The 25,715-nt window shown below is 41.2% G+C and overlaps 1 protein-coding gene across 7 annotated transcripts; it reads right to left on the reverse strand.

The window, feature by feature from the left end:
- Nucleotides 1–289: 289 nt before the first annotated feature.
- LOC116434589 (uncharacterized) lies at nucleotides 290–23,784 on the reverse strand. Of its 7 annotated transcripts, none has more exons than XM_031993132.2 (9): nucleotides 20,444–20,759; nucleotides 7,475–7,965; nucleotides 5,541–5,763; nucleotides 3,696–3,832; nucleotides 2,906–3,127; nucleotides 2,625–2,807; nucleotides 2,438–2,554; nucleotides 2,171–2,366; nucleotides 290–1,694 (listed from the first exon to the last, which is right to left on the reverse strand). In XM_031993132.2, exons 2-9 carry the CDS (start codon nucleotides 7,601–7,603, stop codon nucleotides 1,630–1,632), a joined length of 1,272 nt encoding a protein of 423 aa, XP_031848992.1. In that variant the 5' UTR covers nucleotides 7,604–7,965; nucleotides 20,444–20,759; the 3' UTR covers nucleotides 290–1,629. The 7 variants fall into 7 exon arrangements, with proteins under 7 accessions (XP_031848992.1, XP_031848991.1, XP_031848990.1 ...); XM_031993131.2 differs by lacking the exon at nucleotides 20,444–20,759 and adding an exon at nucleotides 15,540–15,815; XM_031993130.2 differs by lacking the exon at nucleotides 20,444–20,759 and adding an exon at nucleotides 10,045–10,193.
- Between the last annotated feature and the right edge of the window lie 1,931 nt (nucleotides 23,785–25,715).

Consider the following 25,715-nt stretch of genomic DNA (forward strand, 5'->3'; position numbering starts at 1 on the left):
TCTATGGGTTTAATTGCAATGTCATGATGACGAGAGTCGTTGAACGTTCAAATAGATCCTCAACAAAATGGCCGCTGCTGTTTAATTTTTAAACGTAGGAGTATTCTGTAATTGTTGGAATTCTTGTTTCCCGGTGTTTCGTGGTCGTCTCGAAATTCGATTTTATTATAGTTAAATAAATAAATGCTCGGTGCCATGCTAAGAGTTATAATGACGCGATTGTCCTTGTATTCTCAATTATGAGACGTGAGAGAAGTCGTCAGCAGGTGATAGAAAGAAAGCTGGATAATTAAATTTGAACAATCAATTCTTTATTCACACATCGACAGTGTCGTTTCTTTTATTTCGCACTCCCCGACAATCCCCATTTATAAATTCATATAATTTCGTGTGATATTCCCCTCGCAGCCCTTCATTTAATAACCGTAATCGTTCTTGTTTCTCCCTGTAAATACAATCTTTTATTTCTCGCTAGAATGGACGTATTTACGTTTGTTTAAATATATTCGCAAATAGCTACAATTCACTGGACGAGTACACGCGTAACCATTATATAACATATTCAAGCAGAAGACAGAGAAATCAACGTGCATTCTTCACTTATATAATGCAACCAATATTAGGGCGCATCTAAATTATAATGGCGCTAATTAAGGGCCTGTTTACGGAATATAGTAGACATGAATTCAATAATGCAGCACCCACCATCGTTCCATAAATGGGTGTACCTCGAAAAATACATTGATCCGAAGAGACTATAAGGTATATGGCAAACAGCTGCCATACACTAAAATCAATCAAACATGAAAGTCGAAAATTTCAAATTCAATGCTTCCAATTCTATGCAGTTTTCAAGGTACATCGATTTGTACATTAAGATGGATCATGTTGTACAAGAGACAATGAAAATCAGGATGTATATCGTCGTTGTGTTTCAGTTACAAAAGAAAGAGAACAGAAATTACAGAATGGTACAGAATACATCATTTGAGATTTTCCACGTTGTCCTGTGAAAATCAAACTAATCGAAAATGAAAACAGATTCTAACAATTCAATGTTTTTGCTAAGATCCGGTTTCTCTCCTCTAATGTTACCGGGTACGTTTGGCAAATTTATGGCCTACGACTGCGCTACAAACGGTAGAAGAGTAGAAAAAATGTCTCGCGATTACACCGCGCGCGGGCTTCGCAACGACGCGAAATTTTGTCTTCTTAAAGGGACAAGTGTAAACGCTCTTTGTACTTTTCGATGGTATATCTGAAACACCCGGGTAGTTGCATTCTACAGACTCGCATTCGTTACACGAGATATACACGGTTTTCAAATACACAGTATTCGATCTCGACAACGTCCGATCGACGTGCCAGGTTCTTGTTCGTTATAAACAGCGTTCCCTAGGTCATGCTCCATCACGAACACTCGCTTCGGACGACCAAGTGGACCGATCGTTCGGGTTGCACAGAGAATAACATGATCCAAGGGTATAAATATTTACCTTTCTATGTACATGGAATTTTCAACATACTTAATTTATTCGTATTTACAAATACACACTCCTTCGTGCTCCAGGGAACGGAACCACTTTAACCATACAAAGCGAAACTTCGTTCACACATGATCAGCACGCATTACGGGGTTTTTATTGAGCGTTCTGGTTTGCTTGATGATTTCTTTGCCGGTGTCTCACCAGAAACTGCAAAATATTTCAAGAATTACTTCTTAAAGCACTTCTTTAACCCTCTATGGGCCGAATTTTCGTTCACGATTATAACAAAATCTATGCGGTAGAAAATTAACAATGTATTCGATAGTTTAAATAATTTCATCAAACGAATATATTTTGTAACTTTCAAGTTACAATGACGTTAAACTTTCACGCCTGAGCGTATAAAAGTTAACCGATTGCTTAATTTTATTCACCACTTTGAGTGGAAAATGAAATAAATCAACAAGATGCAGAAGGTTAACGATAATTCACGTTAAATTCAACTTTACAGTTTCCAGAATGAAAATAGAAGCCGTACGTAGGGAGCACGTTTACTTCAGAACAGCGCACAATGATTCAGTGTTACCCCTCTACGCACGAGCAACGTCTACCTCTTAACGTGGAAGTTAAATATTTGTCGTGTCGTCTGATCCACTAGACGTTTACCTTGGAAATCGACTCACCTGACCCATCGCGATTGAGCTCGGCCGTCGGGTTTTCGGCGACCGATTCTTTCAAGCTTCTCGCTTTGATCAGTTTCTGGTCCAGGCTGTCTTCGGCTAGCAACGCATTCCTAGATGTTCTCATAGTAACGTGCGATTGTTCTAGCTGAGTTACCCTGTCGTTGAGACCCGTGTTGACTGCTTGAATCACGGCCACCTAAAGGAGAGAATACCGTTCAGAGAATATAGAAAAATATATAAAAAAGAACTATGTACTTCAACACGTACCTGGTCACTCAGTTTTTTAACAGACGTCAAGACAGAAGTCTTCACACACTCTCTCTGCAGAGATATTACTTTCATACTGACATTCTGTGAGGTCTCCTGAAGCAACACTAACGTTTCCTGGAAAGATTGGACGGTTAATAATCCACTAACTGAAACTTGACCTTTAACCGAATCATTTCATATTTACATGATCCTTCTTCTGATCCTCAGCGACCCACTGCACCGCTCTCGACAATGTTTCATTCACGTGGCTCAAATTATTCGACAATCGCACTATCGCCGCGTTCAGCTCATCAGTCTTTATCTTTGTTTCATTTGTGGTCACCATTTGTGGTCTCTGGGTAACGTTTGATAATTCCGTTACTGTATTCTGCAAGGTGAAATAACGGTGATTATTTAACACAGAAGATCTAGTGTTCAATGACTTCCTCAGCAGAAGGCCTTTCATAAATCGGTTCAGTTACTGACCTTGATACTTGTGATATTCTGCTGCATAGTGGCTTGGGCATCTTGCACCCTCGCATTGGACTCTTTCAGAGTCTTCACCGTGGCACTCAGGTCCTGTATTTGGCTGCCAAACGATACCACGCTACTTGACAGTGCCTTTAAGTCTGTGGGCACGTTGGCCAATTCGGGAGCAGCTTTGAACCACTCCTCAACCTGATGTAGGTCACGTTGGATAACAGCTAACTGAAAGCCAAGGTATCGCGTTTTAACATTAAACACATTAATCGACAACATAATCAGCCATTCCATAAATAATGTTGCTCCTAGAATTAGTATCTTAAAGCGTCGACGGAACCGATAATCTAACTACATCCTTGACTTTTCAGGGACCCACTACTGTTTCCCAACGTTATATATTTTCCAGCAGGAGAACGTAAGTGGGTTATATTTTACTAGAACTATGCCGTCCGCCGATTGGAAGCATAGTGAATTATTTGTAAGACTAATGATTGCCCGATCGATTATTTAAGGTAGAACGAGGAACTACACTGCTTATCGAATCACCCGATGGATCAAGGAGGCGAATTTATGTAAAACCGGATCGAATGTTCCCCGTGCGCAGTGTTCCACTTGTAATAGTCACACTGCGCGGGATTAACGATGCAATTATAGAGAGAACTTCCAACTATTTAATTGGCCGATGGTTAGCTTCGCCGTGGGGATTATAAAGGGAGGACGAAACATGATTATAAGGAGAGGATACCGTATTATCTGAAACTGCGGTTCCAGAGGCGGCGCCCGGGAGCATTACCTGTGTTGTAAAATTATTGATTTGAAGCTTGAAATCAGACAAATGAGTGAAGATAATGGTTTGGTTGTTCTGGAGGTCTCTTGACAGGGAATGGCATTTCTGTAGAGCATCGGGAACACCTTCGCTGCCGGCTCTCACTGAAATGCACGAAAAGATTTCCTTGTAGAATGATTAATACAGACGAGAATCAATGTAATTGGTAAATCAGTTTTACAATCTCGTGATCGTGGCCGGGAACAGATGAACACTGAATTACGTTTGACAATTGTACCCGTTTCTCACGTAAACCATTGTTGCAAATAAAATTCGTTTTTTACGAGACGAAGTGTAACAGTGACTCAACACTATCGACAATTCCGGGAATGCTGACTGGAAATTTAACTATCCGCGATGATTTCAGTAATCTTAAGCCACGTTAGCGTTATAAGCGTGTCGCAATCGGTTGGAGGAAGAAGGCAGAACGCACGGGGCGTGTTCATCGCCAATTAGTCTTCTATACAAGGTGTTAATTTCAACTCGAGCACTAAAATTAATTCCGCTATTATTGAAGTTAAGAAACAATCGACTAAATGGTATATTTAAGTAAGATTCCTTTGTATCGCCATCAGATGCACGCCTTAAAGCTATGTACATCCTATTTAGTCAATTTTGTTTTACTTTCAACGATAGCAGGCATAATTTAAGCCGCGTTAAAATCAACACCGTGTTCATTAATTTCCATAAATAACGCCAGTAATATCTTACTAATTCGACTTAATGGTTAAATCACGTGATTGATAATACAATTAGAAAAATTCAGTAGAAACAGCCAGCCGTGACTAGACACGTCCTGAAACTCGTGCCCGAGTTTTCAAACTTTTTACATTCTCCCCGTACACAAGCGAACGGCTTTTTTCGGTTTCGTTGCTAATTGTTACTAATTTATACACATCAAGACGCGTCTTTTCAAAATTATACTCATCCTGGTTTAGGAATTAAGACGACGATCCCGGTCACCGTTTTTCCCGAGCGTAATGCGGACCAGGTATTTTTAATGGAATTTAACGCGTCGCCTCATTAGGGAAAATGGCGGACCGGTTACCGGCACGCCTAACGTCTGCGAGCAGCAAACGATCAATTAGGATCCCGAGCGTGTTCGGCATACGTAATCCAATGTTTGTCAACAGACGCACGGGGCTCACGATCTTTCGCCGGTAAGCGCGTTAGAAACGCGGTAATCGACGCGTTATAAGCAGATTACCTGTCGTGGCGCTGTCGGAGCGATCTTATTAGTATTTATGAGCCGTAAAGTATCATAACCGGCTAAAAAAGAGGAATACCCGATCGTTCGCAACGTGCACGCGCGCCTCTATTCTGGAACTCATAACTGGGGATCGATTTTCCGTTCGAGCCTCGATTCCTTTTGCTCCTCTGCGAACGAGGCGCAAGTGAATTCCAATTTAGGGATTAAATCGAAGTTACGGTGTATCGGTCAGTGTCTATGTTCTTTCTTTTTTTTTCTGATCGGTCGTTCCTGCCAGACTAGAGCTGTAAATGAACTTCGAATTTCGAACTTCGAACCGTAGAAAACGTTTCTAACTGTTCGAATATAACTCTCATCGAGAGCTATCAGGTTTTCTTTGGCTTCAATTTATTTATTCAGATATTCATTTGGATTTTGGTAATCCTCTTTGCATGGAATTCCTGGGCTGGATAGATATCGACGAGGATAATATTCGAACAGTTAGGAACGATCGCTACAGTTTGAAGCGCGAATGGTGAGTTTGTATTCGAGGGACACTTCGAATGCTTCGATCCTCTTTTTACAGCACTATTCTAGACCTCAGACAGATTCGTGGTGAATACCTTGGTCCAGCTCGGTCCGTAGTGCAGTGAGTTGCTGACGAACATCGATGAACAGCCAAATTAAACTAGCGGTTGCTAATACAGAGGCACAAGCCAGAAAGGCACTACAAGCTTTAAAAAATCCGGGGCAAGCTCGACTTCGTCTGCCTCTGCATTTGCGGCCATTTCTAGTCGATACATTCCAGTATTCCGATCGTTCGTCGCTGCTATCTGTTAGTAACTCCTAGAAATTTAGGGAAAATAAGTGACGACGGCCATCCCCGTTCCGCCTCTTCGTGCGAGGCGCAAAACAACAACTTTAGCTATTAATCCGTATCGTCGTCGCGAACGCTGAACGTTACCTTGTAACGTATGAAATGCTTCCTCGAGCGAAATAGACCGAGGCAATCGGAAGAGATAAGAGGATTAACGGGGGACCTGCGAGATAATATCTCGCCGCTAATTAACGACGATCAATCTGTCGAAACGGCATTGCTTCATTTCCCGTCTGTACTCGTGCGCGCGCGTTTCGTCGGTGAATTTCGCGGGGTCTCGATTAAGACCCGAGAAGCTCGATGTCGATCACTGAATGTAATTATAGGAAATTCACGGTCGAAGTGTTCTACACTTCATACGTTACAATTAGAAGTCACCGCGGTTAAAAATAGTACCAGGAAAAAGCGATCACACAAAAAACAACAGTCAACCTTCATTCAGCCGGTGTCGGGTTATTTTTTAGCCCCTTTTTTTATCTGTGTTTCTTGTGCCGGTGAGTAACAGGTTTTATCGTTCTATCGTCGCGTGCTCTCGAACTTGAAAGCGTCATCTGGATTCTAAGAGGATCGACGGATAATCCGAACTGTTTATCATTGAAATTTCAACTGTCTCCAAAACGACCCGACATCGGCTAGCCAAGCGTTAAAAAAAGGTCGCAACGCGTACCGAAGACCGGACAACGAATGGCACGGTCCGTTTCACGGGTCACTTCGAAACGGGAGTACCATCTGACACAAGTAGAGTAGACGGTTTTAGGGTGAAGTCGGCGGAAGAAAAGCGAAAAATGTGAAACGGTCAATAGTCGGAAAAGAGTACTCCGGTGCAGGAAGAAGAGTGTGTGCTTGGACGGAAGAGTAGGGTGCACAAGCGGACGAGAAGAAGAGTATCCCTTTTGTCCTGTAGACTCTTTCTTAAAACCGTCTACTTTGCTGTGTTACACCGTAGATGGTTCCAGGGGGTGGAGTCTGTTGAAAGGCAGACGAAACACATGGACGGTCAATTGAGGAGTAAGGGTACGCGAGCAGAGGAACAAATCCTGCTAACTTACCCCTGAAACCATCCACTTCGCATCAGCACACTGTGAATGGTTTTAGGGAGGAGTCGGTGGAGAAAGCCACTGGAAAAGTGTAGAAACTTGCGAGAAAGAGGATACATAAATAGGAAGAGAAGACGTTCGTATCCCACTGACTCCCTTCCCAGAACCATCTACAGTGTCGTCTCGCTGACGTAGCGCCGCTGGAGTTGTAGAGGGGATGCGAGCGTTACGATAGGCACGCCACGGACACGCCCACTGTAAGCCCTGCCCACTCGCGACGTAGTGGGGATGGATATTTGAACATCATTCTCATCAGGAACTATCGGATCATTTCTGGCCAGTTTCGGATATCTAATTATAGTAAAATCTTCGAACTTCCGATGAGAATATTCAAATAACCTCTACAAACAATCTTGTCACGATTGGAACGATAACGAGACGCTACACTGCCGGTCTACATCGTTGATAGATCACTTGATGGCTAGGAATGCGGGCCTGACTGGTCAGTTCTCTCATTTACGATGCTAATTCGCTGTTTGCCCGTCGGGGAACGACGTAACCAGTCGAAGCAACAGAACACTCAGCGAATGACTTTTTCCGTCGCGTTATACTAGTCACCGAGCGATCTTCCAACAGTACATACTTGCGAGCTACGTTTCCCGGAGCTCCGGCGGGAAACGGTGTGCGGTGGCGCGAGCGCGTCGAGCTCCTTCCGTTTCTTCATCTTTTTCGTCGGCTGACGAAGCGGCACCGTCACCGCCACCGAGTCCATCTCAAGCAACACCGATCCGCCTATCTTCACTAGCACTGGCGCCGATCGTTCGTCCCACTACCCTATCAGCCAAGCGAGTCCCGTCGGCTCACCCTAGCACGGTACACCGTCGCCAACTGTTCGACCACCCTGTACACCACCCGGCTGGTTCATTTTCCGCGGACGGGAAACGGCCGCCACCTCTCCTCATTTACGCCGAGCGATTAAGCCGAGGTGGTATCGCGAACGGTCACCCGGTGTTTGCTCGCTCGTTAACGATTTCCGCGGGGCCACGCACTCTTAAGGCTTCCTCGCATGGTCCCGCCTTTATCGAGCTCCCCTCTAGCACGTGCTATCGACGCGGTGACGTTTGTTTGTTAACACTGCGGAATAAATGTCGGTCACTTCGCGTTTAACCCCTCGCACTCGGGAGACGGCTGCAGTTGAAGTTAGGTTTAACACGTTCGCGGGCAGTAAACATTTTAATCGGCAAAAGTAGGAGAAACACAAATGCCGTACTTCGAGGGCATGTAATAATTTTAAAAGATTCAGGCTATATAGAATTTTAAGGTCGTAAGTTGATGAGTCACAGAGGTTTAACACTAGAACTACCGTACCAGTCAAAATGACTGGTTTCGATTATTTTGTTTAGCAATTATTGATACCTTCGAAGCATTGAATATTCGAAATGATTTTGAAAATAAATAGCTTCATTCGAGTACTATAATGAATGTCTGAAGAAACTGAAAGTAATCTATCGTTACAATTTTTATAGGAATTGCATATTAATCGTATTAAATGCTCGGTAGTTCTAGTGTTAATACAGAGGGATTGTGAAGATTGACATTTAAGCTTCGCTTAGCGCAGCAGTACGTGAAACATTCAGATAGCTGTTTCTTTAATAGTAATATTCTTTAATAACAAAGGCAAACGATATTGGAAATAATTATTAATTATTTCGTGTTACAGTAGTAGTACGCTATGATCTGGCTACTTGTTGCTAAATATTTTGATTTAAAATCAAGGTTTTCATTGTAATCGTTCTTCAAAAATTTGTGGCAGTCAACGTGTTAATTTATATATGATCCCTCGTTAAGTTAGTTCTCCAAGGTGTCTCTATCTTATAAAATGAGCAGTTCTGGTTCGAATTCTGAAGAACTTTCGAGTGCGAGGGGATAATCTTTGAAAGTACAGTGAAACTTAGCTCCTTCTGGAGCTCTGTCTTCGAATTTTAGACATTATGTACAATTAACCACTATTTTCATGGAAAACTTGGGCAATCGTTTTACACAAGGAAGTCTCTTGCTGGTTAGTTGCTCGAAATCTTCCTCGTAGAATCGCCGAGCGTCTATTTCAGACGACTCCGTGAACGAGGCTAAGCTAGGTCTATGGGTTCTAAGGGTGGACGATCGTTTCTCGATAAACGGACTTGCACAATCGACGATGAACCTAACTGGGGTGCGAGTAGAAGCAATATTTATGGACCAAGGCTAATTAACTAACTGAACTTCGGTATTACGCGAAGATACTCGTTCCAGGCGTTCCAGGAACGATAACATCAGGGGATACGTTACCGGCGAGTAAAATGTTAGCCCGAAGTTGCGTCTGTTTACCTTCGTCGGACTATAGACAAGAATAATCCCAGTGACCTAGAGATTGAAATGAGCAGTAGCGAATTTCGCGTGATCCAGAATGCTCGCGGACCTTAATGCAAAGTAAAGTGCGCGGACCATCAAACGAAATTAATGTTCCGCCTAGAACAGGAAACTAATGGCTACCATGCAGGCGGCCGGGAATGCGCGAGGTATTTAACGCGGAAGCACACCAGCAACGATCGGTCGACTAGAAATATCTGATGCAATAGGGACGACGCGTCTCTACACAGAACACGTTTCCATTTTTAAACCCGACTAATCTATCCCCTCCGCTCCTCGGGCATTGGAGCACAACACTCTTTCATTAATCAAACACCTTATCTGATCTAGACCATCCATCAACGCCGAGAATCAATATTAACTCCACAATATCAACAAAACCAGGAATCGGTGTCAACGAAACCGTACTCCAAATTACACCTACTCTCACTGAACATTAAACTACCGAGCAACTGGCGCGACTTCTGTTTTTATACAAATTACAATATATTTCTCGAGATTTTAAGTCTCTTATTCTCATATTTCTAGAAATACACAAATTTATTCTACAACCTCTCGCAACAGCGTCCTAATTGAAATACTTGTAAAATAAAGATTCTGAAATGATAGTTCCGTAGTTTCACCGTTAAACCTAGAAAAACGAATTCCATCAACCCCTCGCACTCGAGAGGTGATACGGTGAAATTAGGTCTACGATATTAACCCCACTACAATGCATCGATGTATTCACAAAAGAATCCACCTCCGACTTCCCTTCATCCTCTTATCATCTTCAAACATCCGAATCTCAAGAAACTATCGACTTACAATCGAAAACTCCCGATCGCGAAGGGTACACATTCCCCAGCGTCCAAGCGAAGTCCACGCGAGCGACGAGCAAACGCGCACCCGGAGCCACTTGAAGAAAACGCCAGGGAAAAACGGGAACACGCGTTGATAACGCGGTTGACGGCGATTGCAGTCGATTTAAGTGTATCAGCGGTGCCGCGTCCAAGGCGCTCGAACCGATAACAGTCGAAGAGGGAGTCCTCCGGACAATGCCGAGGCGGTCTGGCCAAGAGGAATATCGCCGGCGTGGGTGTCGCCGGAAGATACGCGGAGAGTGTTCGCCGCGCGAAAAATCCGCTCTGTCCGGAGTCGGTCGCGGCACCGACGAGTCCGGTCGTTCGCGTGACACTGACACCGGGCTCTGGCCTCTGCGCGACGTTCCTTCGCCGTCCGATTCGATTGCGAAACCGGCGAGAGAAGAGGATTTCACTGTCAGGGCCAACCGGACACCGAAGTTGGGAAGAAACGGGCGTCACCGGGTCGGACCGCGGCGCGAAACGAAACGAGCGTAGCGACGAATCGACTGGCACTGGTCTCCTTATCACTCGATTACCTGGTACCGGAGACAACGCCGCAGGTAGGGCGCGTCGCTGTTCCGCGACAGCGTACGTCTATCATTAGCTTTTTTGCCTTTTATTCCGCGACGGATATCGTCCCGTCAACAGTGTCATTCGTTTTTTTCTCGATGTTGATCTTATTGGAGTACGCATCGCGTACCGGGTAATTTTCAGAAAACTGAATTGTGACGGCAATTTTTACTGAGATCAACTTATATCGGTATATTTATTTTCAAGATCGTTTCGAATATTCGATGCTTTTGAGATATCAATAATTGTGGAACAAAAGAATCGAAACTGATTTTGACTGGTACGGTAGTTTTAGTGTTAATGTTAGTAATGTAAAAATAGAATGTGGTTGATGAATTTGAATGTTATAGCATCCGAGTCATTTGGCGTCACAATGAAGATGAATGCTATAGCATTCACGTTCGTGAACGTGTTAACACTTAGCTGACCGAATGAGATCTCAGAAAACCGAATTTTCAGAAAACCGAATTGTGCGGACGACAATTTTCACTCAGGTCAACTTATATCGCTGGAAAAACTCGGATATCATATTGTTATGTAATATATTTTAAATAGATAATCAATTCGAGTTGAACTTTATATTTTTTCAATGCTGTGGTAATTAGCGAAGTTGCACAGCTAAGTGTCTTTATATAAAAACGAAATTTCTTGTTACTGGTACGCAATGTGTTAACCCTTTGCACTCCAAAAATTCGTCACTAAAAATATTCTATTTTTATGAAATATAGATGATATTCTTTTCAACAAACTTAACGAGGAATCTATTCACAGAATAAGGGGTACAATGGTATTTTATTTCCCCATTTCACATATCGACAGATTATTCAAGACTTAATGTTAACAGTAGATTTACGGAACACGTTAATTTGACGGATACCGAATTCTTTCGACATCATTTAGTAATAGTTTAACTCTATTTCGATTCGTGCAATCATACGAGTACGCGTTGTAATACTTTGGTTCCAAAGCTACAACTTTCGTGATTTATATGAACGAGCACGTAACTTTCTAGGAAAAATAAAATAAAGTGTAGAACAAACGTCCGTAAATCTAGTGTTAAATACGGAATTTTAGAATTTTGATGCACCAATCGAGTGGCGACTGAGAGGCATCTTTGCAAAGGGTTAATCTTGAGACTCGCAGTTTTATTCGGTCAGTTGGGAGATAATTGGCAGGACAGACTCTGGTTGATTAGAAGAAACCTGAGAAAACTTAGGAATGCTTTTATTGAGATTTTCATTGTTCTGGTTGTGTATCGAGTTTAGTAGTTGCTTATGTATTTTTAGCGATTGTGGAAGAATTTAGGTACGGATGGGTTTTATGCTATGGAGCTTTAAAATCGCGGGATAAAATCAACCAATGACGAGATACACAGCTGAAGCAAAATAGAAAAGTCATGTGTTTATTTGGAAAGATAAGTAATTATCTGCAAAGGAAATTAGTATTGTTTCTAAATGACGGCCAGGCTCGTCGACCACGGTTGGCTAATTATAGATTTCCTTTGCATTCCATGCTGCATCGAAAATAATCTGCGTGAAAGGTTCTCGTGAAAAATGAGTGTATTATTTCGCACAGGAAGTCAGCGTGGACAAAGAACGTCGCTCGTGGAATGATCTAGCACGGGTCTAGCGTGAGCGATTATTTTTTTTTCCATTCCCCGATACGCGCGCGTCGTCGTCGAGGTGACGCGCGTGCGGTATGAAATGAACGCGCGTGACCGTCGCGGCCGGCGAAATGCGCGGGTGTACCTGCGGCAAACAATGTTCAATTGTTCCGGGGACTCGATGCCAATGGCGGCGAACGTCAGCCGGGATTAACAGGCCGACTGCCGCGTGAGCAAGCGCTACGTCGACGGCCCTTTCGTTTAATCGTGGCTTGTCGGTTGATTTTCGGGTCGACCGGGTCCGGCGAGCGTGTCCGCTCTGTCAGATTTCGAGCGACAATTGTGTCTCGCGCAGCGGTTGCCCGTGATAACGCATGCTCACCCTTGTCGGACAAGTAACGCTGATGAATCCGGGAACTCCCCGTTTAACACTATTCCTACCGCGAGCAGTCAAATGACTGTTTTTCAAATTTCCATTAGAATTTCCTATAGACGACGTAATCGAATCGCCTTTATACTTCACGACTTTTCCTAATATATATGTATAAAACATTTTTCAATATTCACGCCTTTTTTTGTTGTTTATTTTCTGAAAAAAGTTTGTAGCCTGTCTTACCTACCACGATCGGTCACTTGACCGGCAGAACGATTTATATCTTTTTGTAATAGTATTCTCTCAAAGACTCAATTCCGAAACTATAAAGTCGTTACAAACGAAAGGTAACGCAGTTGTGGCATGATTTTAGCCAAAAAGTGCCTTTTAGGGACTGCTTTACGGTACTTCCAAGTGTTCACAGTTCTCGCTCGCCTATCGACCTCGGTAAAATCGGTAAAATCTAAATGTCGGAGATGGTCTTTACAGGTATTTTTCAATATCCTAGATTTAGCCCGGATAAATGCATGGATTTTATATAAAGAATCCACAGAAGAAATTTCGAGGTAGGAATTTTTATTTCAATTGGCAGAAGAACTTGACTTTTCTAATATATATGTATAAAACATTTTTCAATATTCACGTCTTTTTTTGTTGTTTATTTTCTGAAAAAAGTTTGTAGCCTGTCTTACCTACCACGATCGGTCACTTGACCGGCAGAACGATTTATATCTTTTTGTACCATTTGATTTGACTTTGGTAAAACTATCACCATTTGATTTGACTTTGGTAAAACTATCGCCATTTGATTTGACTTTGGTAAAACTATAACATCTGATATCTAACCCTTTGCCCTCGGAAGTTTTCCACCGGAAATATTTGAACGTTTTCTGATGAGACAAAGACGACATTTTGTGACACTAACTCGAAGAGGAATCATACATTGAGGAACAAAGTTACATTATTTCAATATTTCTCGAATTGATGCATTATAGAAAGTATAATATTAACCCTTTGTACTCAAGAGGCGACTCCTAGTCGATTTGATACAGCAAACCTAGATGATTTGATACAGCAAAATTATAAACTTTGGAATTTACCATTAACCTTTGTATACTGCATCAATATGTGAAAGATTGAAAGAAAATAGCTTTAGTTCCCTAATTCATGTGTGATTTCTTAATAAATTCATTTTAAAGAATCTCGTCTACATCTAGTTGGAAAGTATTGAACATTTCAGGTGAGAAACTTTCGAGTGCAAAGGGTTAACCCTTAGCACTCCAGGTCGTTTTGTAATCTATCAGCAACTGCAACTAATTTTTATAGTATGCCTAGCGAAACTTAGAAATGCTGTAACATTTCTTCGATCTTTTGTTTTCCTTGTTAGTACAAAATTTCGGTGTGTGGAAATTCGAATAATTTTAGGGTAGTTTCCTTAAAATTTATTAAAATATTTAATATTAGAACTGGTACAATATTAGAGCCTACAGGGTTAAATATCAAATTTTATAGTTTTACTGTATTAAATCAAATGGCGAGTGAGAGTCACCTCTCGAGTGCAAAGGGTTAATGTTGAACTTTGTATAATGCCTTGATTCGTGAAATATGGGAATAAAATAGCTTTGTTCCTCGATGTGCTTGTGATGTTCTTTGTGTTAGTTTCAAGGAGTATCGTCTTCGTCTCGCCAAGAAATGTTAAATACTTCTAGTGAGAAACTTCCGAGTGCAAGGGGTTAACCATTTGCGGAAAACTTTTCTGACCTTTGGAAACTCTGTGCATCAAATGTATCAAATGTATCTGTTTCGAATTTTTTGAATAGTTAAATTATTTATTTGAAGCTTTCGACTTTGGATATGAACGCTCGAGGACATTCGACCGCACAGGGTTAATCGAGAGAGAAGGAGATTTTGGGAAAGAGGATTTCACTTGTGGCAACTTGACCACTTGCTCTGTGACCTCTTTCTCTGTTGTGCTCGATGGAACTAGTTTATCGTTAATAATTGAATAGTTCGGAAAGGATTGAGTAGTTGTTCTGTGCCCACGTTTGTTTCTTAAAGCTGAAGATTTAATCCTTTGCACTCGAGAGGTGACTCTCAGTCACCGTTTGGTTTGATATAACAAAGTTGAAAGTGTTATATATAGTATTAAGTTTTTCATAATGCATCCATATACAATATACAATTTGAAATATTTATATGGAACAACTTTCTTTCTTAATTGACGTGTGTTTGCTCATTAGTTCGTTTCAAGTAGTGTCGTCTGTGTCTCATTGAAAAGTGTCGAATGTTTCTAGTGAAAAGCTTCCCGGTGAAAAGGGTTAATAGACGATTAACTTTTCATTTATTGAAACGTACCAATATTATTGAAACATTTATTGAAGCATACTAAGATTCAATATATTCGAAGAATATTGAATAGACGAGTAATGTTTCATTTATTGAAACATTTACTGAAACATACTAACATTTAATATATCAATATCGAAGATTGATACATTGAATATACGAGCAACGTTTCATTTATATTGGAAATAAACGAATGACATTTATATTCATCGGATTCCGTTCAAAATTTTCGTCACGAGCTTGACAGGATATCGCAGGAGAAGTTTCCTGGTTTCGTCGTCTCGCGATTATTAAAAAGATAACGAATACTCCGAGAAATGATTCAAGAAATTGATTTACCAATACGCAGACCGAATTGTAAATCGATTAAAGTCTCCATAGACGCACCTTTGGAGTTTCTCGAAATTTCGAAAAGTCAAATTGCTCGGTAGTTTTAGTGTTAAAAACGGACGATCAATCGGATCGATCTTCCTTAGTTTTAGTTCTCCGATTGTTATGCAGGAAACGTTATTCGATCGTCAGTATTAGAATAACTGGAAACGATAGTTCCGAGTCTGCCACTTACATGAACAGCCGACGACTCAACGAAACTGTGCTAAGGATGTTTCTGATAAAGCTGAATGCATAAACTCGCTGTTTTTTCAAGTGGAAAACGAATTCAGATCCCCGGTTAAAAGGATACGAGCGAACAATCGCGACTCGCGAAGCCTGATCCCCCGACTGTTTCTAGCTACTCGTCGATAGCGATAAACGAGCGAGTTTACAAAGCAAATTTGAACGCGTTATCGGGGCCTGCTCCCCGTGTTCCCACTAAAGAAAGACAATTTGACCTAGAACCGATCGCCGAACGAAAACAGCGGCGCAGATAAGACGCCGGTGTTGAATCCGGCGGAGTTTAAAAGAACTTAGAACCGTCTGCGAGCGGGAAACAGCGCCGATAATGGGGGATTACACCGGCGTCAGGGCCAATATGGCGCGGGGACCGATAAGATATCAACGCGAGGAACAATACGGAATTCGCGTGCACATCGACGACACGTAGAGTCGATAAAACATTTCATTGAACGACAAGAACGCGCCGCTGTCAATTCGACGCCGATAATTCATCGTTAATTGCACTCGCGGCTCGATTAATTGCCGCGCGCCGTTAAGCGTCACCGTTGAATCCGACGGAAGAAATATATTCGACGCAATAGTTCTCGCTCGATCCATGAGTTCTCTTTTCCATTTTACGTCGGACGGATGGTTACGTTACTGTAACATAATCCGTAACGGAAACGATCGCTGGATTACCGAGTCGACCGTCGTTAATTCCAACCTTCGTAATGACGAAGTCGATTTTCATGTGTTACGCGAAATTTCGATACGTAATCCGAGTTTGCTCTTCAGACCGAGATGCGAATCGTTCACGAGTCAACGCGACTAACATATTGAACGTTTAAAAATGTACCGAAACGCTCGGTTGCTTTTTTACTTGCGAACTTTCAGTACTAAATCTATCTCTTTCGTAACATAACGATCGGTTCGTCATTGGTAATTAACCGGGGACGAAGGAGAATTCCATGATGTACGTATCGATCGCGTTATAATTTATCCACGTTTATTTTAAAGCGTAAGAACTGATAATGAAAGTATAACGCGTAACTGGAACTCGAGATTTTGGTTAATTTCATTGAATCTCGATGAATCTAATGAATTTCAAACGATCTCGTGCGGCGAGGGTTTAAATTCTAATTTTCGTTTCGCGCAGTCAGTTTGGTGAATGAACGGCGCACGCGAGAAATTGTGAATCGGCGACGAACTATTTTTAAGAACGCCGGCGACCGTTCTATTTCCGAGGGCATTTATCGAGGACAGGTCTATTGTTTAAGATTCCGTTCTTTCATCGCGAAGGGCCGCATTGTCGGAGATCCTATTTTTCCGCGTGAAAAGATTCTATCTTCGGGAATACTTCTTTCATCGGGCGAAACTGGAGCGACTATTTTCGATTGCACGTTCCGCGAAAGGACGACGCTTTATTTTAGCTTCCCCGTTTACGTGCCTGGAACATTTTGCCGCGCTGTATCGCGGCTGCGATCTAAATCGGTCTATAACTCAGTCTAATGCATTCATTAATTTTTTATCACATCGCGACATCGTGTCGCACGGGCGACCGATTGATTCGTTAATTGCGCAAATACTACGTTCTACTTCGAGCCCGTTCCCGCACGAGGGAAGCCGGAGAGGAAAAGAGAAGAGGACGAATGCCGTGCACGTGAAGCACATAACCGATTCCTCGAAAACCCGTCAGTTAAACTTAAAGCGTAATCACTAGCGAACGCCAGCTTTAATGTATGTTAAATAATGCTCAAACATCGTAACCGTCGAAATAAATAGTGCCCTGTGAAAAGCGGATCGGATACGCGAGGCTGACGCTTAAACAGCAGGCGTTGTTAATAATTTTCATTCATAAAGATATAGCCGAGTGTGTCAGACACAGTGGAATTCTCCAATTAACGTGTAGCAGTTTAATTGAGCCCCCGTTACTCCGGTAATTATCTTTATCGAGCTCCTTTTATCTCGGGGGGAAACTTTTTGTGTCGCGTTCGTCACGATTCTCGAGCTTTTCCAATTCGGAGCACGAGAGTATCTTCGAATTATCGTTTCCAAGTATCGTTTCTACGTAAATCTCATTTCTTTTCGTTTACAATTAGTCGCGACTTCAACGGAAACTCAATGGAGAGGCTTGACGACGATGTAAAGGGATTATTAGTGTATCACGCGGACACATGATACTTCGGAGATACAGTGCTCGGTGATAATTGTATCTGACAGCGAAATAATCATGTTAAACATTTAATACCTCCATTGCGTGAAACAGTCCGCTAATTGTTAAACTATTAACCGTGGACGAGGAGCTGAACATTCTGTACCCGACCACGCAGCTGGATAACATTCCGTTTTTGCGTTTGTTCAACACAGATTGCTGTTTTCAATCGCGCCACTTTTTATTCGTACGAAGGACACTGTTTATACTCGTCCGGATACAAACTGCGTTCGATCGTTTTTCTTTGTTTATACCGCCTACGCGAACGTGATCATTAAAATCGACATTATCGAATCCTTGAGATATAGTCTGAACCACTGTTAATTCTGTAAGAGCCCGTATTTTTTAAACGACTCGTTAGTTGCTCTATTAATTGCCTTTTTTCGGATAAATTACTTCCGTTTCTTACGCAACCGTCGCAACGCGTGAACGTTGAAGCCACGGAAAGCGACTTGGAAACGCCGAAATAAAAACGATTCGTCCTGAATTTTTATCCGAGAAAGTTGCACGACGAACGCTCACCCGGTATGTTTTACGCGCGCATTGTTTTTTGCTACAACTGCCTCCCCCCAGCCCCCGTTTAATCTGGTTCGTCAAGCAGACACGAGGAACGTATTATTAATTTTAATAAGCCTCAACTAGTTCCCGTGTAAATAGAATTATTAACCAGGAACAAGCTTTTCAGCCGCAGTTCGTTTTAAACCCTCCGAATGGAATTAAATGTTTTGCGAATCATCCGCGATGCCGATAACGAACGAACCGTGTTACTGTTTCAAGTGAAAAAAAGAAACGGGGGCCGAGTAAAACGCACTTTTACCGCAACCGAACAAAAAGATCGATAAATATTCCGGCAACGGTTGAACCTGTTGAACTTTAATTTCCAATTTATTTAACCAGCCGATACGAATAGTTCGAACTCGATCGCTTAACGAGAATCCTCGGTGCCTTCCGGGCGAAGCACGATAATCGAAGGGACACCGGATCAACCCTTTACTCGCGAGATAAAATTACCGCGAAGGGTTGAAGCCACGAATCCCCCGCAACAAACCGTTCGCCACAGGTCGCGTCGCTAGAGGACAGGAGAAAAAAAGCTTCCGGCCCGTCGGAAGATGTTGCAGGAAAAGGATCAAGAGCGACCTACTCGAGCAACCCTTCCGCATCTCCACCCCTTCGCGGCGACCACGGGAAACAAGGCCTTCCGTGGACTTTTGTCAAACGACGGGGCTACTCGGAACATTGTAAAACAAACAGCGGACTACGAAATTCTGGAGGATCTGATGTTAACCTTTACGTAATTTTACGTAATTAACCCTTCAACCGCGGGACTCTCGGTCGCTTAATTTGATACAGTGGGATTATAAAGTTTGATGTTTATATTAAACTTTGTATATGTTAGTATACGGAATATTGAAATAAAGTTGCTTTGTTCCTTGATTTATGCACGTTTCGTCATTAGTTAGCTTTAATTGTCGTCTGTGCCTCGTTGGAAAATGTTGAATATTTCTAGTGAACGATTCTCGAGTGCTAAGGGTTGAGACTCGAGATCGGCACGGTTTCGGAGTATTCAATTTGAACATTTGATAAGAACCGTCCAAGACTCTAAGACACACCTTGAAACGCTTCACAGCGATACCCTTGAAGTTCTATTATAGCAACCGTGGATGCCTAAAGTATTCACCCACATGCACATTCACGCTAGTTCAGTTGCAGCCAAACAAAAAAGTAGGAACGAGAACCTCGCCTCTGACGAATCGCCGGGAAAAAAGTATTGTATGAAATAAATCAAGATTTCCTGATAAGCGACGAGCTTTATGGCACACTGCCAATGCCAGTCCGATACAACCCTCCGTAAGAATATTCCCAATAGTACTGAAAACCTTCACGAACCCCTACGAATCCACCAGCAAACTGAGAACATCTCCAACGATTGTCCTTTCACGTCTAAATTACACGTGTCTTATTGCGATAATACTAATCCACATCGTCTCGCGTTAGAGACCTTTCAACAGTGAGAGACTCACGCTGGTAGTTAACAAGGATGTCACTGAAGAGGCCACTAGAGAGAAAGCTCTAAGGCAGAGTTGATCGTGTTCACATACACAAGGCTACCCTACGAATGTAGCAAACTGCGACATCGCCAATGAAACTCTTCCCACATGAAAATTATCCAAGTTCTATAGCAACGAGCCACTATGTATCGTCCACTAATCCATATCGTCCCACGTTAGAGCCAGCGACCTTCCAGCGAAAGACTCACGCTGGTAGCTAACAAGGATATCACTGAAGAGGCCACTCGAGAGAAAGCTCTAAGACAGAGTTGATCGTGTTCACATACGCGAGGCTACCCTACGAGTGTACCAGCGAACCGCGACAGGACATCTCCAATAAAACTCTTTTCACATCCAAATTATCCAAGTCCTATAGCAACGAGCCACTCCGCGTCGTCCCACGTTAGAGCCAGAGACCTTCCAGCAGCGAGAGACTCACGCTGGTAGCTAACAAGGATATCACTGAAGGGGCCACCCGAGAGAAAGCTCCAAGACGCAGTTGCTCGTGTTCGTGCAGGCGGCGTACACGTCAGTCCGTTAGAGACACTTCTATGTGTTCCGCGGTGGCCGGCCGATCGGGAATCGATGGCTTAAAAAAAAAAGAACCGTGCACACCTGTCGGCCACCGAGCGGACGTCTCGACGACGGGCTTCGTGCATGCGGAACTTGACCTAGGCGGATGGTAAATTGCACGACGATCGATTCGTCGTGTTACACCTCGAGGACGTTTCCTTGTGTGTGTCTTCGGGCGAAGAGGAAGAATCCTCCGGGAGTTCCCCTCAGGGAAAGGTGGACCCGACCGCGGCGCCGGGTCGTCGGGTCACCGGAGCAGGTACACCCGAAAAATTCTCTCACGGAGAGAGAGCGCGCGCGGACATCGGCTGAGAGCTTTCACTACGACCACTCGCGGCGTGCGCCAGATATCGACTGAACGAGGGTTGGTACGCGGCCGCCGACGCACGGGCTATCTGCTGCTAGGGGTTCCAGCGATAACGCCGCCGGATGTAGGGAATTTTGATATAGTGAGTCGGGGAGAGAGCGGTGTTGATGTTTTCGAGTGAATTCGGTTGATGAGTGCGGAGATGTTTACGTTGTTTCAATTCTTAACCCTTTGAACTCTGTAGGGTCCAATATTGCAGTAGTTGTAATATCAAATATTTTAACGAATCGAAGGAACTACCCTAAGATTATTCGATTCTCCGCGCATCCAAATTTTCTACTGAGAAGGAGAAAAAAGAGGGGATGTTATAGCATTTTTCATTTTCATTAGAGATAGAAAAATTAGTCGCAGTTGCTGATAAATTACAAAATCATCTCGAGTGCCAAGGGTTAATACGTTGTCGAGATTTCGTAGAGAATACAGAAAATGGGGAAGGTGTGATGTTAAATCATTTGATTGAATTGCATTATTATTGCGTGTCCATCTAGCTGAATGTCACTGTATTAGGTAGTATTATTTATAATACAGATATGTTTTCGAATAATCAACGTTTAATGGAATGAACTATGGTAATTCGACTTGGTTAGGGGTCACCGATGACCCCTATGGAATTCAACGTGTTAACGGGTTTTCGAGGTTTAGGGTACGATTTGACGAACATTGAATTTGTAATTTTGTATTTTTAACCCTTTGCGGACGAAGATTCTTTTTCAACGGATGAAGCTAAATTATATATTAATTGGTTAACACTAGATTTACGGAACGAGTGAATTTGATTCGTATTGTATTTTATAAGCATTATTTGGTAAATGTTTGGGTCGATTTTTATTAACGCAGTTATGCAAATATGCATCCTAATCGTCTACTCTTAAACCTCTAATTAACGGATAACTATTTTTCTACGAAGAATAGAACAAACCGTACAGTAAATGTCGGTAAATCCAATGTTAAATAATAGCAAAAACAGAAACTACATCTCTTCCGAGTAATTAAATCATTTGGCTGCGACTTAGTCTTAGTCCAAATATGTACGTTTCATCTCGCCGAAATGGCGACATTCGTCCGCAAAGGGTTAAACTTCTAATTGCTGTGATCTAAATGAATGGATATTGATATTTTTTGAGAGAATGGAAGAAACCGAATGTGAACCTAGTGTTGAGGCAACAAATTTCTATTACTTGAGATGCTTAAAAGGGTATAAACCATACTGATGATAATTTGGGGAATGAACGTGCGAGTAAATGAACATAATTGTTGGGGTTGATGGGGTGGATTGTGGGAATTATTTTGAGAGAGTTATTGAGATAAATTAGTGGAATTGTTGGGATCATTATGAGAACCATTAGAGTAATTTTAAGCAGGTTAATGGGACAGATATTTTAGGCAATAAATTATTGCGAATAATTACACGTGGTTACGAGGTTTTGGTGGAAATAATGGGTAATGCGAGTTGTTTCGCGAAAATGATTTGTTTTACCCGGGGATTTGATATCGATAGTTATCGAAAATGTGGTTACTCGATATTGTCGTATTAGTTCGATATGTATCGATGATCGCTCAAAGTGACCGTGATCGAGATCGATATTATCGAATAGATATCGATGCAATCGAATTTTAAATTTAAAATACTTTGTAGTTATATTACTTTCGGGTTATACGAATTTATCGCACTGTTGATAACCGAGTTCCATTGTTAATGTCCAATGAATAATTCGTCTAATTATTTAAACGGTTCGAGAATTATACAAAGTATTTATAGGTTATGATATCCTAAAATTGTTTCAATATATACATTCAACAGATTTAAATTATTTTGTAAGAAACAGCGTTCTATATTCGTAGCGCCATTAGTAACACCGGAAATAGATATTCCTGTGTCGGGGATTCAAGGATATCATATCTATTTTAGTCTGATCACATGAAATATAGATAAACATGTATTGACCTTTCTATAAGAGTGTAATAACTTCTCTACAGAATGTAAAATAAAAAAGGAACAAAAGTAAACGTATTAAATAAATGTATCCTCTCAACATTTTGTAATTTGTTGCTTAGATTCGTCCCATTATTAGTTCCAGAATAAAAACGGCATAAAGCAATCTCAAATCCTTTTTGTTAATAAATAAATGAAAATATAGCCGAGCAAATATTAATTAATCCTAATATTACATATACAGAATGAATAATCCATTTACCTGATTTTATAGAGATGTCCATCTTTTTAATTTCTCCATAAAAAACAAATGCCAGCCAGGACAACACTATCAGCCAAAATGTAACTAATATTGCTGCCAGCCACAGGGATATTATCCTCAGATCGGATTTCCCACACCCACAAGAGTAGCCTTGCTTCATTTTCACCGCATTTCCTCTTCTGTGTTTCCTTCAATGTAAAATCGATCTTTTGAATGATACATATAAATTCTTCGTAACTTATTAAGTATAGATAATACAACTTTTATTTTTCTCCGAGTATTATAAGATCTTTATTAACGTTGTCCCCTCTTCTCAACAAATATTAATCAATGTATCACCGTACAAATTAAACAGGAAACATTGTCACAGAAATAAACTCACACTTACCTTTTAACTTTCTTCTTTTTAGGTGTAAGTACAAGATCCGATACGTCTGTATCGCTATCGGATAGCAGATCGAGAAGGTTTATAAGTTCTTTGTTATTTGAATTGTTCATTTTCATTGAGAACACATAGCATGTACGACGAAACTGACAGTCTGAGAAGAAAACGTTTTGACGGCCAGTTTAATAACATAACCTCTAGGATGAACTCGTCAGTCATCAAGGTAATTACTTCTCCGATGACAGTCTAATATTCGCTTCGGTTACATTGACTACATATTACGGATATTGATTAACGTATTTCGTGTGATTCTCACATATTATTGCTACGGGTACGGTCGCGAACAGACGGCTTCCCTTATCACGCCTTCTGTAAAATAACCTATACCACGACATTCTTACTCACGCGCTTTCTTTTCGCAGCTCCTGACCTCTGACGGGACGACACGAAACCGTAAAAAATGCATCATGAATGCACAATTCTTTTATGAATTTTAATATAGAATTCGATTATCATAAATATTCACCTATCTTCGTCCACATTTACGAAAAGTTCGACGTATATAATGGGTGGTTTCTCTGATAAATTTCGCCGTAGTCACTCGCGACTAGTTTATTGAAAATATACTAAAATCATTTACAATTTAAATTAGTCGCTTATATACATAAATATCTTTCAAATTCAATTAATGGAATTTCGATTTGTATATTCTACTATTTCAGTGACACTCACGTATCCATGGGGTTAATAAATATGTATATTACAACAGAAGAATTCCATCTATAAGATCACATTTTACATAATTATATTTTAAAGTAAAACGCATAAAATAATAAACGTTGCACGTCTCCCTCTTTTCAATTATCATAATCCTTCGTTGATATTAATAAAGCTTAAAATTTATAATAATCTTTCATTTTAATTTTTATATTAAACTTGCTCCTGAGTGCAGGCAACCCACTTTACAGAATGTCTGAAGGGTTCCATACTACGGGTGTCAAAACAAAAATATTTCAAGTCGATTATGGTATGCTGAAAATAAAGAAAAAAGCAGGCAGAAGCAGTCCACGCGGTTTCGAAGCATTTTTTTCTTCCTCGTGCAGAAGGGTCAAGACGAAACCGACGATGGATCGAAGGAACGGTGATTTTAATGTATTAATTAGCGTGCTCAGCACGTTACGACGCTTTCCATTGGAGACGGCATCACATCCGGTAGAAGTTCGGTCAAAAACGATTTACGTGTGCCGCATATGATTTGCTGGTGATTTATAAAAGAAAATCCTTGTCATTGCGTCGCTGGAAATTTGTCGAACCCAAATGGAAAACAGGGAACAAATTCGATTCGCTGAAAAGTCAATTCTATTAACACGTTGAATTTTATGGGAGTCACCGGTGATCCCAAATCGAATTACTATAGTTCGCTCAATGAAACCATGATTGTTTGAAAACATTTCTATGTTATAAATACTGCTAGCTAATGCGGTGACATTCAGCTGGATGAACCTGCAATAATAATACAATTCAATCAAATGATTTAATATTATATTCTTCCCATTTTCTGTATTTTGCTCTATGAAATCGTGGTGTTCAATTAAATTGAATTACTATAGTCCACTCAATTAAACGATGATTATTTGAAAACATTTCTATGTTACGAATAATGCTAATACGGTGACATTCAGCCAGATCACCGTGCAATTCAATCAAATGATTTAATATTATATTCTTCCCATTTTCTGTATTTTGCTCTATGAAATCGTGGTGTTCAATTAAATTGAATTACTATAGTCCACTCAATTAAACGATGATTATTTGAAAACATTTCTATGTTACGAATAATGCTAATACGGTGACATTCAGCCAGATCACCGTGCAATTCAATCAAATGATTTAATATTATATTCTTCCCATTTTCTGTATTTTGCTCTATGAAATCGTGGTGTTCAATCAAATTGAATTACTATAGTCCACTCAATTAAACGATGATTATTTGAAAACATTTCTATGTTACGAATAATGCTAATACGGTGACATTCAGTCAGATCATCGTGCAATCCAATCGAATGATTTAATATTATATTTTCTCCATTTCGAGTATTTTGTACTATGAAGTGGTGCGGCGTTCAACGTGTTAATTTTAATGAAAATTAATATCCGCGTTTCAAGTGCTGATCGTTCTCATTAGATTTCTCGATGACGATCGTATCACCGGACCGACACACGAATAGAAGATAAACGTAACGTTTCTCATCCGTTTCGTCCTGTTATTGTATTTTTGGCGCTCGATCTATAAAAAGAGATGAACTTCACGGACGACTAGTCAGAATCGAGTCTGCAATTGTTCTGCAACGTGGTCAGCAAAGATGG

This window comes from Nomia melanderi, chromosome 1 (assembly GCF_051020985.1).
Source record: "Nomia melanderi isolate GNS246 chromosome 1, iyNomMela1, whole genome shotgun sequence".
Lineage (NCBI taxonomy): Eukaryota > Metazoa > Arthropoda > Insecta > Hymenoptera > Halictidae > Nomia > Nomia melanderi.